At 49.0% G+C, this 19,687-nt stretch overlaps 1 protein-coding gene across 1 annotated transcript; it reads right to left on the bottom strand.

Moving 5' to 3' along the window:
- Window positions 1-4,357: 4,357 nt before the first annotated feature.
- On the bottom strand, window positions 4,358-19,441 carry LOC139231855 (melanopsin-B-like). The gene is given in 8 exon segments (XM_070862537.1): window positions 4,358-4,697; window positions 9,043-9,297; window positions 10,297-10,310; window positions 11,375-11,529; window positions 16,274-16,421; window positions 16,423-16,477; window positions 18,551-18,744; window positions 19,322-19,441. Coding segments are annotated over 8 exon segments (1,281 nt in total).
- Between the last annotated feature and the right edge of the window lie 246 nt (window positions 19,442-19,687).

The raw sequence follows: 19,687 nt of genomic DNA, 5'->3' as shown, positions 1-19,687 counted from the left end.
CGGGGAATTAGTAATTGGGAACATGGAGATGGGGGTAATATATTAGCATGGATAGAGGATTGACTAACAACAGAAAACAGAGAGTCAGGATAAATGGTTCATTCTCGGGTTGGCAATCAGTAACTAGTGGGGTGCCACAGGGATCAGTGCTGGGACCCCCAACTATTTACAATCTATATTAACGACTTGGAAGAAGTGATCGAGTGTAACATAGCCAAGTTTGCTGACGATGCAAAGATTGGAGGAAAAGCAATGTGTGAGGAGGACACAAAAAATCTGCAAAAGGACATAGACAGGCTAAGTGAGTGGGCAAAAATTTGGCAGATGGAGTATAATGTTGGAAAGTGTGAGGTCGTGCACTTTGGCAGAAAAAAAATTAAAGAGCAAGTTATTATTTAAATGGAGAAAGATTGCAAAGTGCTGCAGTGCAGCGCGACCTGGGGGTCCTGGTGCATGAAACACAAAAGGATAGTATGCAGGTACAGCAAGTGATCAGGAAGACCAATGGAATCTTGGCCTTTATTGCAAAGGGGATGGAGTATAAAAGCAAGGAAGTCTTGCTACAGTTGTACAGGATATTGGTGAGGCCACATCTGGAATACTGCGTACAGTTTTGGTTTCCATAATTACGAAAGGATATGCTTGCTTTGGAGGCAGTTCCGAGAAGGTTCATTCGGTTGATTCCAGGGATGAGAGGTTTGACTTATGAGGAAAGGTTGAGTAGGTTGGGCCTCTACTCATTGGAGTTCAGAAGAACGAGAGGTGATCTTATCGAAACGTGTAAGATTATGAGGGGGCTTGACAAGGTGGATGCAGAGAGGATATTTCCACTGATAGAGAAGACTAGAATTAGAAGGCATGATCTTAGAATAAGGGGCCACCCATTTAAAACTGAGATGAGGAGGAATTTCTTCTCTCAGAGGGTTGTGGATCTGTGGAATTCGTTGCCTCAGAGATTTGTGGCAGCCGGGACATTGAATAATTTAAGACAGAAATAGACAGTTTCTTAAGGGAATAAGGTGTTATAGAGATCGGGCAGGGAAGTGGACCTGAGTCCATGATTGGTTCAGCCATGATCATGTTGAATGGTGGAGCAGGCTCGAGGGGCCGTATGGCCTACTCCTGTTCCTATTTCTTATGTTCTTATGTTCTTATGTAATTTGTGCGTCTGTGAGTGTGCTCACAGGTTTGTAGAGCTGTTGCATTGTGAGTGGCTTAGCAGTCACGTGATGTTCATAAGGCTCAATAAAACCCCACTTAGTTGGGTCTAGGTCATCCTATGGGGTATGCAGTTGTGAGCCTAGTGGATGAACTGGTATGTGTAGTGTGATTGTTAAACCTTTGTTAATAAACCAACTAGTTCTTTAATAGCAATGTGCTATTAGTAAGCAAAGAACTCATGAAGCAAATACATTGGGCTGAATTTTCAGCTGATTTGCGCCACATTTAGCACCTTGGCAGGTTGCACAAATGATACTTTGGGCGCAAAATGAGGCGCACAAGATTTTGCGCCCGGGCGGAACTTTTGCCAATGGTTTTGCGGCAGTGCTAAAACTTACCGCCCCACCGCTGTTTTGACCGTTGAATGACGTAAATTGTCGTGCGACCATACTCAGCGCATCATGGTAGTCAATGTCCAATATCTAGGGAGCATCTGTGATGCTTTCTTTTTGCGTGCGGGGAGTGTCTCACGCATGTTCCAGCGTTAACCACAAGGCCAGAGCTGGATACTCGGGGACAAAGGTTACGACCTCGCCACCTGGCTCATGACCCCCCCCCCCCTCCGGAACCCTTAGACAGAAGCCGAGCATCACTATAATGAGAGCCATGCAGCCACACGCAACATCGTTGAACAGACAATTGGGGTGCTCAAGCGCTTCCGATGCCTGGACCACTCTGGGGCTGCCTGCAATACTCCCCTCAGCAGGTCTCTGAGTTCGTTGTGGTGTGCTGCACACTACAAAACTTAGCCATCATGAGCGGGACAGGAATTGCCACTGGGGATTGGAGGATCACCTCAGGGGAAAGGGGAGGGGAGGAGGAAGACGAGGAAGAGTAGCCTGGCGAGGTACCAATGCCTCCACCACCACAACCACAGGGGACATTTCGCCGCTGCAAAAGCCTTACGTCGGCAGCTCATAATTGAACGCTTTGCTTGAAGAGTGAACAGCACATTTGAGCGTTGACTGGCCACTCTATCTCACCATGTTGACTATTCCCCCTCTTATTCTACAAATGAGACACTGCACAGAAATGGTTACGGTAAAGAAAAAATGTATTGAACATTGTAACATTGTGGGGAAAATGTTGGAATCAATTATTAAGGATGAAATAGCAGCGCATTTGGAAAGCAGTGACAGGATCGGTCCAAGTCAGCATGGATTTATGAAGGGGAAATCATGCTTGACAAATCTTCTAGAATTTTTTGAGGATGTAACTAGTAGAGTGGACAAGGGCGAACCAGTGGATGTGGTGTATTTGGACTTTCAAAAAGCTTTTGACAAGATCCCACACAAGAGATTAGTGTGCAAAATTGAAGCACATGGTATTGGGGGTAATTTATTGACTTGGATAGAGAACTGGTTGGCAGATAGGAAGCAGAGAGTCGGGAAAAACGGGTTCTTTTCAGAATGGCAGGAAGTGACTAGTGGGGTTGCGCAGGGCTCAGTGCTGGGACCCCAGTTATTTACAATATACATCAATGATTTAGATGAAGGAATTGAGTGTAATATCTCCACGTTTGCAGATAACACTAAGCTAGGTGGCGGTGTGAGCTGTGAGGAGGATGCTAAGAGACTGCAGGGTGACTTGGACAGGTTAGGTGAGTGGGAAAATGCATGGCAGATGCAATATAATGTAGATAAATGTGAGGTTATCCACTTTGTGGGCAAAGAATATTATCTGAATGGCGGCAGATTAGGAAAAGGGGAGGTGCAACGAGACCTGGGTGTCATGGTACATCAGTCATTGAAAGTTGGCATGCAGGTACAGCAGGCGGTGAAGAAGGCAAATGACATGTTGGCCTTCATAGCTAGGGGATTTGAGTATAGGAGCAGGGAGGTCTTACTACAGTTGCACAGAGCCTTGGTGAGGCCACACCTGGAACATTGTGTTCAGTTTTGGTCTGCTAATCTGAGGAAGGACGTTCTTGCTTTGAGGGAGCGCAGCGAAGGTTTACCAGACTGATTCCCGGGATGGCAGGACTGACATAGGAAGAGAGACTGGATCGACTGGGCCTGCATTCACTGAAGTTTAGAAGAATGAGAGGGGATCTCATAGAAACATAAAAAATTCTGACGGGACTGGACAGGTTAGATGCAGGAAGAATGTTCCCGATGTTGGGCAAGTCCAGAATCAGGGGTCACAGTCTAAGGATAAGGGTAAGCCATTTAGGACCGAGATGAGGAGAAACTTCTTCACTCAGAGAATTGTGAACCTGCGGAATTCTCTACTGCAGAGAGCTGTTGATACCAGTTTGTTAGATATATTCAAGAGGGAGTTAGATATGGCCCTTACGGCTAAAGGGATCAAGGGGTATGGAGAGAAAGCAGGAATGGGGTACTGAGGTGAATGATCACCCATGATCTTATTAAATGGTGGTGCAGGCTCGAAGGGCCGAATGGCCTACTCCTGCACCTATTTTCTATGTTTCTAAGTTTCTATGTAAACTTTGTAACCTTGTGAGACTTAAATAAAATGAGCTGCATCCAGCAGTGTGATAATTCAAAAACATCATCGGAACATAATCCAGTGTCATATTGTAACATAACCTGTAACATAATGATACTGTAACATAAAACATACGATGCCTCAAGCATCAACAACATAATGCAGCAACATCATATCCAATCCCACTATTTTTTCTCACCGTCTTTTGCCCCCCTTCCCTTTATCACCCTCCCTTGCCTGCTGCCAAAGTGGCACCGAGATGGTGTGCAGTAAGGCTGCCAGAGTGCTGCTTTGTTGGGGGGAGAGTCAATGGAGATGGCATCTGGGGACGCATTGGACCAGCTCGTGGTGTGGAAGGCTCGGCTTCTGACTGGCTCGCCTCTTCATCGGCGTGGTCAGTCAGAGGTGGCTTGGGTGACAACTGTCGCTGATGCTTGGTTGGTGACTGAGTGGGGGGAGACGGAATGCTGTCATCCAGAGAATTAACATCACCTCGCATATCCCTGGAGCCACTCAGTCGCCGACAGGGCGGGTCCCGAGAACCGGAGCACCTTGCTGGCCTGCTTCGGGACCGTCACTTCCCTGTGGGACAGTGGAAATGCAGAGAGTATGGCGGTAGCCTTGTGCCTGTGATGCGTCATATTCTGCAAGGGTCCGCGCCACACTCCACTGTCACTGCTGGAGGCTATCAGCCAATTGTGTGGGCACTGATGGCCTCGCTGGTATCACGGCTTGCACTGACAATCTGCGACCCTGCCTCCATAATGGTCGCTTTCGGACTGTCAATGCTCGCGGGAATCCTAGCCAAGACATCGAGGAGCTGGCGGCTGACCTGGATGCTCTCCCTGGACATTCCCACCATGTCCAGTTCCACGTCTGCCTGTCTGTCAGCAGACCGACTTGGCCGACTCATTCTCTGGAGAGATGGCCTGCGGGATTCAACCCCGGCACTGCGTTGCTGCACGCTACTGGTGCCTCGGATTCGTCGAACCCCGAGTACGGCACGTCGTCCCCAGAGGAGCTGAGTGCTGGTGGTGGAGCAGGGGTCAAATGATGCTGCGCCGAATGCTGTGTTGGAGTCGGCTCACCGGTCTCCTCTTCTTCCTCCTCCACATGATGGCTTGATGTGGGGTGGTCCCTTGAGGGGCGCTGCACCTGTGGCTGGTCATCTGGAAGCCATCATCATCATCATTGGCAGTCCCTCGAAATGAGGATGACTTGCTTCCACACCAAAAAAAAAAGGATGAGTTCACAGGTGTTTCGAATGAAGAACCTGAACTACATGTTGAAGGGTGGAAGATGCCTGTGCGTGGATTTTTTTAACGTGGGGTGCCCGTTGCACATCAGCCACCACACGGGGCTTGACAGAGCTAGGTCTTGGTCCAGTGGCAACGGTTATCCAAGACGACTGGAGACCAGCTCTGCTGCACGGACCTAGTGCGCACATATATCATGGTGTGGGCTGGTCCGTGCTGCCCCTGGGCCCCTGGCCCCGAACTTGTGCCTCCCCTGGTCCCCGATCACATCCCCCCACAGTCTCTCGCTGCTTCTGCTGCATCTGTCCACGGAAGTAGAAAGTAACAGACGAGTGGTTAGCAGCAGGGGAGGGGGCAGGGGGACATGAGCAAGGCCGCATAGCACAGGCTCATTTGAAGGACCACTGCTAATCCATTATAGCTAGTCCAGAGACACTGCAGGACATTGCCCCAACCCAGCCCAGGGAGTGTGCAGGACATTGCCCCAACCGTAGTCCAGAGACACTGTAGGACATTGCTCCGACCTATCCCACGGAGTGTGCAGGACATTGTCCCAACCCTAGTCCAGAGACACTGCAGGACATTGCTCCGACCTATCCCACGGAGTGTGCAGGACATTGCCCCAACCTTAGTCCAGAGACACTGCAGGACATTGCTCCGACCTATCCCAGGGAGTGTGCAGGACATTGCCCCAACCCAGCCCAGGGAATGTGCAGGACTTAGCTTCAGCATCCAGGCGCGGTTCAGCACCCACAGTGTCAGCAGCTCGACCAGTGAAGCCAATGAGGCCTGCCACGCTGTCCTCGATGTCTGTGAGTGGCAGGGTCTGAGACGGAATACCGCCTGTCCGCACCTGCTCGCGGCAAGAGGGTCCTTCTGCTCTCGTGGCACAGATAGCCACCAAAGCACTTATACCATGCTGTGTGAATGGCCCTGGAGGTTTCACGTTGTTCATCAGGAGGACATCGAAGTGGGGAGCCATCTTATGAGATCTCAGAAAGCAATCTTAATAATGTGTAAAGATCATTTATGGCAAATAGGGTGCTGAACAAAGCCTCCCTATGTGTGCAGAGAGTTTCGAGGGACTGCCTTTGATGATGATGATGACCTATGTGTCATGCATTTTAGGAGGCAACCCACAGAGTGCTGAGAGGTGCCAACAGCATGAGAACAAATCGTGTGTCAGATTTATAATTGAAGTAATGAAGGAGTGCATGAATTAATATTGTACAGGTGCAGCTCCTAAAATCCGGAACCCTCGGGACCGAGGCCGTTCTGGTTTTCATGTTTTTCCGGACTTTCGAGCGTGTTTCTGATGTCCAAAGTCCGGAAATGCCTGAGCCCAGTTTCGGGTATTTCCAGATTTCGCAACGCCAGAGGCACGTCCCGAGTCTGAAATGCCTGGGCCCAAGTTCCGATATTTCCCAATTTTTGGACGTCATTTTGTATTTCTTCTCCGCGCAGGCCTTGTAGTCCTCGCTTCATCGCAACGCATGGCAAGTTTCCCCCTCTTGTTTTTGTACCTGTATGTGTTGGAAGGTACACCTATACCTGTACAAGCCAAAGGGGACTTGCACGCAGACCCAGGAGCAGAGGGGGTGCGGTGATTGTGAAGCCCTGGCCTGGAACATGCAAGGTCGAAGTTTTTATTCTTGCAATTTCTGTTAGTTGGATTTCACTTTTTGAAATACCCTGCAGTATTAATTCAGTGTCTCTCTCTCTCATACACACACCCTGGACTATCCGACGGTATTAATTCAGTGCCTCTCTCTCACACCCTGGAATATCCGGCGGTGTTAACTCAGTGGCTGGCGGTGGTAACAGTTTGGCAAGGCATCCGGATTGTGGAACATTTTACGGATTCCGGACAACCCTGCCACGGATCGTCCCAGAGGCCGGATTCTGGAACTCCGGATTTTCGCCGCTGCACCTGTACTTACTCTGACCACCCGTGTCAGATCATTAAACTTCTTTCGGCGCTGTGTGTGCCAGGCCTGACCACAGTCCCTGAGGCAGAGATCTCCTCAGCGATTTCTCTCCAAACTCTTTTAAATATGGGCGGCAGTGGTCTCGAACCACCCCTGAAGATACAACTCCTGCTGTCTTCTTTCCACAGCCCCCACTAGAGCCTCATCAGCCTCGTGGCTGAATCGCCTGGCACGCTGCCTGGAATCGTCGTCCTCCGGGATCAAAATCCAAATGTGAAGTGGCTGATTCAGCCCCGGTTGTACTGCGCATGCGCGCGGCCTCGCCCTGCATTAGCGTTTGTGACAGGAGAGCAGACCAGAAGCGCAGAAGGACAGATATTTTCAGCGTCAGAACTTTCAGCTCCGGCGCACAAAGTCTGTGGTGTAACGCCGAAGCTAACGCCAACGCTCCTCATGAACTTACATTCGGCGAAAATTCCTCGCTCTGGCGCTAGCGTTAACCCGGCGCTAAATTTTTTGCTCCGCCACGAATTGCGCCCGGAAATGGGCGGAAACGCAAAAAACCAAAAATCCCGCCCAATATTACATCCGTAAACCTAGAAGTTCTTCATCCTCAAATACCCGTCCAACTCTTTTTAAAAATTATTTATGGAACTAGCTTACGCAGAGCGTTCCAGATCCCACCACTCTCTCCCCTCAATACCTTTTGTCAATGATTTTAAATCTCTGACCTCTGGTTATTGATCCACGCACCGGAGTGGATAGTTTTTTTCTCTATATAATGATCCTATCTACGCTAAGTTCTAGTCTTGATGCTGCAGACTCGTGGACCTGATATCAAAGGTGCCGTATAAATAGGCAAATGCCAATTGGTGCGGATCTTTGCACCTGGAAGTGGTGATCCTGCACGAGTATCCACGGAGATTTGCTGCCGTGCAAAGCCCACATTAGCCTACATTTTAAAGTTCTGATGACAGGTCATCAACCATAAAATGCTAACTCTCCCCTGACTGGCCTGCTGAGCCTTTCCAACCACTCCTGTACCACTTTATTCATGTCAGACATTAAACCGAGGCCCCATCTGCCCTGTCAGGAGGACGTAAAAGATCTCATGGCACTATTTCGAAGAAGAGCAGGGGAGTTATCCCTGGTGTCCTGGGGCCAATATTTATCCCTCAATCAACATCACAAAAACAGATTATTTGGTCGTTATCACATTGCTGTTTGTGGGACTAAATAAAAGTCTTAAGCATTTTAGTTATCAAGATAGGTTAAAAGAGTTGGGACTCTATACCTTAGAGCAGCATAGACTTAAGGGGTTATGATTGAGGTTTATAAGATAATGAAGGGAATAGACAGTGTTCCAGCTGACAGTTTATTACAATTAACTGGCAGGACCAGGGGTCACAAATTTAAGTTGTATAAGGCTAGATCTAGGTTAGATGTCAGGGGGTGGTTCTTTTCTCAGAGAATAGTAAACCTCTGGAACAAGCTGCCATTTAATGTGGTGGATGCAGACTCGCTGAATTCCTTCAAGCGAAAGCTGGATTTGTTTCTGGATGTGGCGGAGATCACCTCTTACAGAAGGGTAGGTACCGCAGGGAATTTAATGGGCAGAGTGATTTCCTGGACTGGTTTCGATCGCCTCGATGGGTCGGAGAGGAATTTCCCAGATTTTATTTCTTCCCAAATTGGCCTGGGTTTTCTCTTTGTCTCTAATGGCAGCTGGTCATTATTCCGCCATTCACAACCTATCTAGACTAACCTTTTTCTAACTTCTGCCATTACCATTTCAATTCGGCCCATCATCCCTTTTGTCTCTCTAATCTCTCCTGCCTTCCACTCTATCACAGACCTTCCCTTTTGTTCTGTCCTCCCCCTTTCGGTGCTTAAGAATGTGCTCATTTCGAACAATCTCCAGTTCTGACGAAGGGTCGTTGACCCGAAATGTTAACTCTGTTTCTCTCCACAGATGATGCCTGACCCGCTGAGATTTCCAGCATTTTCTGTTTTTATTTGAGATTCCAGCATCCGCAGCATTTTGCTTTTATATTTGAGTTTTTAAAATCTGGTTTTTTTGCCTCTCCCAGGAGATCACATGGTTTCGGGGTGGGGTGGCGTGTATATGTTGTGATACACAAGGTATTGCAATTGTGTGGGACAGGCTGGATGGACCAGGTGGTCTTTACCTGTCCGTCATTGTTCGTATGTTTGTAACTTTGTTTAAAGGAAGAAATGTCACGTTTAATATGCGATAAACAATGTACAGAAAGTGACTTACCCCTGCACATCCAATTAATGCAACACAGGCATATGGGGACCATGTTAGCACAAATACAACGATGACTACAAACTCAATCTTGGCAAGTTTCCATTCATTCTGTATGGTCTGTTGCTGCCTAACATATATTTTTCTTCTATAACCTCCCACCTTCTCAATATCCCTAAATTGAAAACAACAGCTGTTAAATTTAAAAGTACAGGTGCAGCGTCGAGAATCCGGAGTTCCGTAATCCGGAATGTTCCTCAATCCGGACTCCGGAGCAATTGGTGGCAGGGTCGTCCGGAATGCGTAAAATGTTCCGGAATCCGGACCCGACGACCCCGCCAACCCCGGGGCCTCGTCGCGGCTCGCCTCGCCCCACCGCCGCTGCCCTTACCTCGGGGCCTCCTCACCGGCCCGCCCGACGAGCTCCGCGGTGGGGCCCGCCTGCCTGCCCAGTGACATCCTCCTCGGTGGGGCCGGACGGCCCGAACAGCTCCTCAGCGGGAACAACCCCTCCCCGCCCTGGCCCACCATTCTGACGTTCCGAAATGCGGAAATACCCGAACCTGAGTTTAGCTGTTTCCGGATTCCTGATGTCAGAATACAAATCGAAAATCCGTAAAAGCCCGGAATCCGGAACGGCCTCAGTCTTGAGGGTTCAGGATTTTAGGCGTTACACCTGTACTTTAAAAAAATAAAGTGATTAATACAGAAAGTGGTAACCAGTGGAATCGCATCAAATGTTGTTTGAAAAAAATCTAAGAACATAAGAAATAGGATCAGGAGGAGGCCGTTCAGCCTTTCAAGCCTGCTCCACCATTCAATGAGGTTATGGCCGATCTGTATCTTAACTCCATCTACCTGCCTTGGCTCAGAATGAGTTTTGCGGTGTGTTTAATGCTGGAATAGAAGGCTTGTTTCCGTAACCCTTAATGCCCTTGCTGAACAGAAATCTATCAATCCCAGTTTTTGAAATTTTCATTTGATCCTCCAGCCTCACCAGCTTTTTGGGGGAAACATTTCCAGAATTCCACACTAGCTTTTGTGTGTGAAGAAGTTGTGTTGCTGACATTGCCCTTGAACGGCTTGCCGCTAATTTTAAGGTTACGCCCCCTTGCTCTGGACTCCCCCCACCCCACCCACCCCACCAGAGTTCAACAGCAGTCATAACTTCCACCGTGACTTCCTTACCTGCATCTGCTCGTCACGGCGTTGAACATACATATGTAGCAACATCATCATCATCATCCTAGGCAGACCCTCGGAATCGAGGAAGACTTGCTTCCACTCTTAACACGAGTTCTTAGGTGGCTGTACAGTCCAATACGAGAGCCACAGTCCCTGTCGCAGGTGGGACAGATAGTCGTTGAGGGAAGGGGTGGGTGGGACAGGTTTGCCGCACGCTCCTTCCGCTGCCTGCGTTTGATATTTGCATGCTCTGGGCGGCGAGACTCGAGGTGCTCAGCGCCCTCCCGGATGCGCTTCCTCCACTTAGGGCGGTTGTTGGCCAGGGATTCTTAGGTGTCGGTGGGGATGTTGCACTTTATCAGAGAGGCTTTGAGGGTGTCTTTGTAATGTTTCCGCTGTCCACCTTTGGCTCATTTGCTGTGAAGGAGTTCCGAGTAGAGCGCTTGCTTTGGGAGTCTTGTGTCTGGCATGTGAACTATGTGGCCTGCTCAGCGGAGCTGATCAAGTGTGGTCAGTGCTTCAATGCTGGGGATGTTAGCCTGGTCGAGGACGCTAATGTTGGTACGTCTGTCCTCCCAGGGGATTTGCAGGATCTTGCGGAGAATTCGTTGGTGGTATTTCTCTAGCGACTTGAGGAGTCTACTGTACATGGTCCATGTTTCTGAGCCATACAGGAGGGTGGGTATTACTACAGCCCTGTAGACCATGAGCTTGATGGCAGTTTTGAGGGCGTGGTCTTCGAACACTCTTTTCCTCAGGCGGCCGAAGGCTGCACTGGCACACTGAAGGTGCTGTTGGATCTAGTCATCAATGCCTGCTCTTGTTGATAGGAGGCTCCCGAGATACGGGAAGTGGTCCACGGTGTCCAGGGCCACGCCGGGGATCTTGATGACTGGGGGACAATGCTGTGCGGTGAGGACAGGCTGGTGGAGGACCTTTGCCTTGCCAATGTTTAGCATAAGGCCCATGCTTTCGTATGCCTCAGTAAATACGTCGACTATATCCTGGAATTCAGCCTCTGTATGTGCGCAGATGCAGGCGTCGTCCGCGTACTGTAGCTCGATGACAGAGGTTGGGGTGGTCTTGTAGCAACAGGATATCAGAATCAACGGCACAAAGAATAGAAAACAGCATAGCAGCAAAGTACAACTCCTGTGAGAAAGAGAAATCGTCACATAATCCCAGGTACAGGAAATCATTTGATGTTCAAGGATGTATGAACCTGTGCCAAATATGAAAATAATTTTGAAGAATGTGATTAAAACCTTTCCAAAGGGGACAAAGAACAGCACACGGGACAATGCATAGAGCTGCTCACTTATCTTACAGAACTTTGAATACTGAATTTGCATGGCACCTTTCAAACGGCACATTTCATGACATCACTAAATAATATTGTGTTTATTGCTGGTTCAGAGGACAATTAACCTTTATTTCAACATAAAACATTGCTGATATGATTGCCTGGGAGCCAAGAGCTCTACAAACCTGGGGAGTGTACTTACAGGTGCATACATTACAGCTGTAGACTTCAAACCCCTCACCGGTGTGGTTCTGAGCAGGGAGTGGCCAGACAGGCTCTCAGAGTATTGTCAATGTAGACCAGGCCAACATCCCCAGCATCGAAGCACTGACCACACTTGACCAGCTCCGTTGGGCGGGCCACATTGTCCGTATGCCTGACACAAGACTCCCAAAGCAAGTGCTCTGCTCGGAACTCCTTCACGGCAAGCGAGCCCCAGGTGGGCAGAGGAAACGTTTCAAGGACACCCTCAAAGCCTCCTTGATAAAATGCAACATCCCCACCGACACCTGGGAGTCCCTGACCAAAGACCGCCTTAAGTGGAGGAAGTGCATCCGGGAGGGCGCTGAGCACCTCGAGTCTCATCGCCGAGAGCGTGCAGAAACCAAGCTCAGGCACTGGAAGGAGCGTGCGGCAAACCTGTCCCACCCACCTTTTCCTCCAACCACTGTCTGTCCCACCTGTGACAGAGACTGTAATTCCCGTATTGGACTGTTCAGTTACCTAAGAACTCATTTTTAGAGTGGAAGCAAGTTTCCTTGATTCCGAGGGACTACCTATGATGATGATGATGATGATTATGAAGGACGGTCAGTAATTCCAGTCCGCCCAAGTGCGGAGAATGGACTGATCACCCACTGGCAGGGTGACGCCCAGTTCTGGTGGGATTCCACCCCATTCCTTGCGATTGGCTACCTGCCTGCAGCAACCTACATCAAAGGGGGCGTGTGTTGGGGTTCTTCCCGCTGCCCCAATGCAGACGGAGACGGGCGTGTACTGGTTTCAAGCGATCTTTATTCGAAAACGTGCAGGGAGAGGTCCCCTCAGCCATAGCTGAGACGAGAGTCTCATTTTTACATTCGAGCAGTTGGCCTATATACAATCTTATATCTTGTTTCCTTCACATCTTCGGGACTTGGCCAATTAATTGTCCAAGTCACAAACACTTATCTTCGCAAATCACATCTTGCTTATCTCATTTATCATCGTGGAATATGCTGACAGCAACTGTCTTTGTTTTTGACAGTCTTCTCCTTTATCACATCATCAGTTAGGCCGCTGATTTAACTTTTAACCCCTTCCGTCCCCCCCTTTGGCCCTTGGTGTTAGCCCAAGGTGGCCAACTAACTTCCCCTGGCCATGCTCCTCACCCCATCACTGCTGGCCCGGCAGGTGGTTGGATTCGCATGGGTGTGGCTACTTCAACCTTTCCCTGCTTCTCCCCCAATCTATACAACGATTTCAGCAATGGTTCGGTTATAGCGTCGTTTACATCGAGTACAATACTCAAACATAAGTATGATGACAATTAGCAGCTGCACCACCACCAATACATGAGATGCAACTCCGATCCAGAGGTGAAAGTCTACCCTAACACCCCAGTCCCAATGTGTCCGCCACCGTGAGACATCTTCATGTCCAGCTTGGCCTCCACGTCCTTCCCCAGTTGTTTGAGCTCTTGTTCAATTTGGTGATGCTGCTTAATTATTGCCCCGGCCTGTGTCCTCAGTTCCAGCAGGTGTTCTGGTAGTTTCAGGATATCCTTCCCCTCGGGCAGTACATATTCGAGCATGCTGTCCTTCAGATCCTCAGTTAGACTCACCCATTCCTCGTGGAGTGACTGTAGGTAGGTCATGGTTGCAAAATTGCAACGTGCTGCAGTACAGCGGGACCTGGGGGTCCTGGTGCATGAAACACAAAAGGTTAGTATGCAAGTATAGCAAGTGATCAGGAAGGCCAATGGAATCTTGGCCTTTATTGCAAAGGGGATGGAGGTATAAAAGCAGGGAAGTCTTGCTACAGTTCTACAGGGTATTAGTGAGGCCACACCTGGAATACTGCGTACAGTTTTGGTTTCCATATTTACGAAAGGATATACTTGATTTGGAGGCAATTCAGAGAAGGTTCACTCGGTTGATTCCGGAGATGAAGGGGTTGACTTATGAGGAAAGGTTGAGCAGGTCGGGCCTCTACTCATTGGAATTCAGAAGAAGGTGATCTTATCGAAACGTATAAGATTATGAGGGGGCTTGACAAGGTGGATGCAGAGATGATGTTTCTACTGATAGGGGAGACTTGAACTAGAGGGCATAATCTTAGAATATGGGGCTGCCCATTTAAAGGTCAAGATTCCATTGGCCTTCCTGATCACCTGCTGTACCTGCATGTGTTTCATACACAAGTACACCCAGGTCCCGCTGTACTGCAGCACTTTGCAATTTTGCAACCATAACTGAGATGAGGAGGAATTTCTTCTCTCAGAGGGTTGTAAATCTGTGGAATTCGATGCCTCAGAGAGCTGTGGAAGCTGAGACATTGAATAAATTTAAGACAGAGATAGACAGTTTCTTAGCCCATAAGGGAATAAGGGGTTATAGGGAGTGGCCAGGGAAATGGACCTGAGTCCATGATCGGATCAGCCATAGTTGTATTAAATAGCGGAGCAGGCTCGAGGGGCCGTATGGTCTACTCCTGTTCCTATTTCTTATGTTCTTATGTCCGATCGTTGTTGGGGCCCGGGGAGTGGGGGGCGGCGGTAGCTGAAACTTGAGCTGGTCACTGGGCACTGGATGTTACTAAAATGGTATTCAGATTCAGTGCTGGTCGAACAGTTCCCCAGTATGCTGCCCGCATTGGCTCATGGAATTGGAAATTTCAAGGGTACAGTTTAGGGTTGTGTTGAAGCCGCACGTGGCTCCTGGCTCCATCACCACGGGATGTGGATGAACTATGTAACTGCCCGTTTCTCTGCATCCCTCTAGCGAGATCCTCGTTAAGAAGGAACCTTTCTGCATTGCATAACTGGGTGCGTGGTGGCATCTGAGCCAATTGCCATGATCCCGAGATTCTCTACCTTGTACAGGGGCTTAGATTCCCATTCCTGCAGACTGGGTAAGTTATCCTGTTTCAGTTCCACTGTGCACCATTCACAAATCCAAGCTACCTATAGATTTGTTCAACCTCATGGTGGGGCAATAATGTTCATTTAAATATAAAACTATCTAAAATACTGATTGATAACAGATCAGGAAACAAGAGGATGTCATATCTCTGAAGCCTCGTAAGGTTGCTTTCAAGACTGCTTGTCCGACATCCAGTTCTGAATGAGCAGAAATTTTCTTCAATTGAATACTGGGAAGACCGAAGCCATTATTTTCGGACCCCGCCACAAACTACGCTCCCTAGACACTGACTCCATTCCTCTCCCCAACTTCTGTCTGAAGCTGAACCAGACTGTTCGCAACCTTGGTGTCATATTTGACCCTGAAATGAGCTCTCGACCACATGTCCGCAGCATAACTAAGACCGCCTATTTCCACTTCCGTAACATCGCCCGTCTCCGCCCTTGCCTCAGCTCATCCACTGCTGAAGCCCTCATCCATGCCTTTGTTACCTCTACATTTGACTACTCAAACGCACTGCTGGCTGGCCTCCCACATTCGACCCGACGTAAACTTGAGGTCATCCAAAACTCGGCTGCCCGCGTCCTAACTCGCACCAAGTCCCGTTCACCCATCACCCCTGTGCTCGCTGACCTGCATTGGCTTCTGGTTAAGCAACGTCTTGATTTCAAAACTCTCACCCTGGTTTACAAATCGCTCCATGGCCCACAACCACTGCCCCCCTCCCCCACACCGAGATATCTGCACTCCTCTAATTCTGCTCTCTTGAGCATCTTTGATTGTAATCGCTCCACTATCAGTGGCCATGCCTTCAGCTGCCTGGGCCCCAAGCTCTGGAACTCCCTCCCTAAACTTCTCCGCCTCTCTACCTCTCTTTCCTCCTTTAAGATACCCCTTAAAACCTATCTCTTTGACCAAGTGTCTGGTCACCTGCGCTCATTTCTACTTATGCAGCTCGGTGTCAAAAATGTTGTCTCATAATACTCCCTTGAAGCGCCTTGGGTCATTTCACTATGTTAAAGGCACATGTTGTTGTTGTTGGGTCGAGTTCCCAGGGTAGCCCGGGAATGGCCCTCAGAGCCTTCCCTTTGGGGCAGAAGACTTGTCCATGTTCCCCAGCCCTAGAATATGGCTCACTGTAAGCGAGCTCCGTCCCAATTTCCAGCCTCTAACTCGGAGATCTGTTGGGGTTTCTGCCTGTCTCAGGGCCTGTGTGTTTATCTGGAAATTTGTGAAAATTTGTGCATCTTTCATACACTTAAGTCCACAGTCTTAAAAAAAAGTCCCCAAAATAAATGGTGCAGCTGATTTTTTTAAGACGAGATTCCCTTCTGAAAATAAAACTCAAGGTTCAACGGAGCGAACACACTAATCCGACTAAGCAAATATTATAACCAGGATATTACAATACAAAGCAAAATACTGCGGTTGCTGGAATCTGGAATAAAAACAGAAAATGCTGGAAATCTCAGCGGGTCAGGCAGCCTCTGTGGAGAAAAAGCAGAGTTGATATTACAATAATAGTCAACAGATATACTTACTCCAACCAAACAGTGGAGGGAGACTCCATGCAAGTGAATACAGCCAAACGGCAAGAATGACTGGCTGAGTGTTTCTCTCCCTTGTCAAACCAATCGATTGCAATGGCTTCGTAATGACCTGGTAGCAGTTGACAGTTATCGCCTTTAAGGTTAATCATGGACGTAATTCCAAAGAGCGATGCGCAAAAACCATACAGTTCACAATCGGCAGCAAGACACCAATGCAGGGTACTCAAGTTCAACACGAACAGTCTACACGTTACATAAGAACATAAGAAATAGGAGCAGGAGTCAGCCATTCGTCCCCTCGAGCCTGCTCAGCCATTTAATTCGAAGACGGCTGAAGCGAGCCGAGTCCCAGCTCCACTTTCCTGCCCGTTCTCCATAACCCCTTTATTCCCTTATCGTTTAAGAAACTGTCTACCTCTGTCTTAAATTTATTCAATGTCCCGGCTTCCACAGCTCTCTGAGGCAGTGAATTCTACAGATTTACAACCCTCTGAGAGAAAAAATTCCTCCTCATCTCTTATTTAAATGGGTGGCCCCCTATTCCCTCTAGTTCTAGTCTCCCCTATCAGTGGAAACATCCTCTCTGCATCCACCTTGTTAAGCCCTCTCATAATCTTATACGTTTCAATAAGATCACCTCTCATTCTTCTGAATTCCAATGAGTAGAGGCCCAACCTATTCAACCTTTCCTCATAAGTCAAATCCCTCATCTCCAGAATCAACCGAGTGAACCTTCTCTGAATTGCCTCCAAAGCAAGTATATCCTTTCGTAAATATGGGAACCAAAACTGTATGGGGCTGGATCTTATTCTGTGAGGGTGAATTTCTGCTGAAGTATTCCCCTTTCCTTCGGGGGTCATTTAAAACTTCTTGGGGCGATTTGTCTCAAATGGGAGACTGCTGAATTAGCTGTCGTGGCTCAGTGGGTAGCACCCTTGCCTCTCAGTCAAGATGGGTCATGGGTTCAAGCCTCACTCCAGAGACCTGAGCACATAAATCTAGGCTGATGCTCCCAGTGCAGTGCTGAGGGAGTGCTGCGCTGTCGGAGGTGCCGTCTTTCGGATGTGACTTTCACCGAGGCCCCTTCTGCCCTCTCAGGTGGATGTAAAAGATCCCACGGCACTATTTCGAAGAAGAGCAGGGGAGTTATCCCTGGTGTCCTGGCCAATAATTATCCCTCAACCAGCTTCACTGAAACAGATTGGGGCCGAAAATCAGCTCCTATTTAAGGCCCGTTACCGCCTGTTTGCAGTGGCCATGTTGCAGAGTCGAGCGGCCGCCCATTTCTGCTCGAATGGTCGCTGCAAGATAAATTCAACTCGGTAGTTTTTCTGCCGGTCCCCACTTCCGCCCGACCACTGCTGAGCGGCCGTGAGTGCGTCATCAGTATGCGCATTGCCGGGACCCCCGACCTCGCTCCGAGCTTTTTCTGTCGGTGCACCTTGTATGCTCTCTCTCTCTCTGCCCTGGCTGTGTGGTGGCCATTAAAGGATTAAAGGCGAGGGATCAATGCCGCGGCCGTCATTTTATTCTTTTTCCGTCTGACTTTCATTTCGGCCGGACTATTGTTCCCCTCCCCCCCACCGCCCCCCTCCCCCCCCCCGGGTTCGGCTGGTCCACCAACAGGCAGCCTTGCTTCCCCACCCCCCCTGCCCCACCCCAACCAGTGGCCCAGTGTCCGATCGCGACTGATGGCCGATTCTCTGAGCGACAGCGGTGGAGAATCCGTTCCGCCTCCACTTCCGCCCCTCACCAGCACTTACCGCCGCACTTCCATCCCCTTTATGACCGACTTCTTGGCCGATTAAAAAAAAGACAAAGAGGTGAATTTTGCGAAAGAGGGGACCTCTTCCGAAACGCCGATAAAAACTCTTTAAAAAAGAGAGGTGCACCAGCTTTCAGGCGGGACTCAATTTCAGCCCCATTATCCGTTCATTTTCATATTGCTGTTTGTGGGAGCTTGCTGTGTGCAAATTGGCTGCCACGTTTCCCACATTACAACAGTGGCTACACTCCAAAAGTACTTCATTGGCTGTAAAGCGCTTTGGGACATCCTGTGGTCGTGAAAGGTGCTATATAAATGCAAGTTCTTTCTTCCTATAGGTGTCCAGAAGCTAAAAGGATCACCTTGCCATTTACTGAATTTTTCTTGCTAATTAAACTAGGTACAGATGCCAGTGTCAGATACTGTGTGGCGCTTGTCTACACTGGGTCAACGCTGTGCTGCTAATGCATCTGGCAGGACAGGGAAAGGTTAGCCAGTACTCACCAACATCACCAAACACCCATCGCTTGTTTAGGCTGCTGATGAAGAAAATTGCCGACTGTCAGGCAGACATCAGGAGATCGCTAATCGCCAGGTTCATTATGAACCTCAGCCCTTCGGTGCGACCCTGGTAACCTCGGTTTTTCGGCGCAGACCGTAAGCTCCACCCACAGAGCTTAAGGACAATCTGGTCGCTCTAAGATGAAAGTTTATTGCAACGAAATGTGGAACTTTTTTGTGGGGGCGCAGTTGGCCACTAAAAAATTGGACATACTTCTGCAACTGCACTAAAAATCGACAATGTGGAAAATTGGCCCCATAGGTTGCAGCTATGACAAACTCGAGTCTCATCACCGAGAGCATGCAGAAATCAAGCGCAGGCAGTGGAAGGAGCGTGCGGCAAACCAGTCCCACCCACCCTTTCCCTCAACGACTATCTGTCCCACCTGTGACAGAGTCTGTGGCCCTCATATTGGACTGTTCAGCCGCCTAAGAACTCATTGCAGCAGTGGAAGCAAGTCTTCCTCGATTTCGAGGGACTGCCTATGATGATGATGATGATGATGATTATTAGGATAAGCTTTGGACTACATTTGGTAGATATATGGGGGCTGAAGTTGCCCCTCTGAGAAAGGGCCGTTTGCACCTCAGCTACGCTGGGGAGTCAAATGGCCGCGAGGTTTGGTGAAATGGCCACCGGCATTGGGATAGCATTGATGTGGCTTAGCTACCATGTGCAGCAACGCACCTCTTCCCCCTCACTTGCCCCTCACTTCCGTGGAGGTGATTGACAGCACTCCGCGGATCCCGGGCTGGAAGCACAATTCCCCTTGAAAAGCCGTCCGGCCGGTCTGGCAGTGCAAAGAGTCAGATTCTCGGGGCTGGAAATTCATCAAAAACCGCCACCACTGGTTTGCCGAAAAAAAAACACTATGACTCCGCTATGATTTCGAGGCGGAAGATTCATGAAAAAAGAGGGAAAATCCGCCCAGCGGGAAAAATCAGCGTTGCACGAGGATTCGTGGCGGAAACCGCGATCCTCGTCAACTTTAGTCCCAGGCCGATTACTGCTGTGAGCTTGGCCTAGGGAGGGAGGAAAACACTCAAAGTATTTTTCCAAAAAACAAAAAAAATTTAAA

This window comes from Pristiophorus japonicus, chromosome 2 (assembly GCF_044704955.1).
Source record: "Pristiophorus japonicus isolate sPriJap1 chromosome 2, sPriJap1.hap1, whole genome shotgun sequence".
Lineage (NCBI taxonomy): Eukaryota > Metazoa > Chordata > Chondrichthyes > Pristiophoridae > Pristiophorus > Pristiophorus japonicus.
Note: the sequence above shows the minus strand (reverse complement) of the source record. Positions and strands in the feature narration are given on the sequence as shown.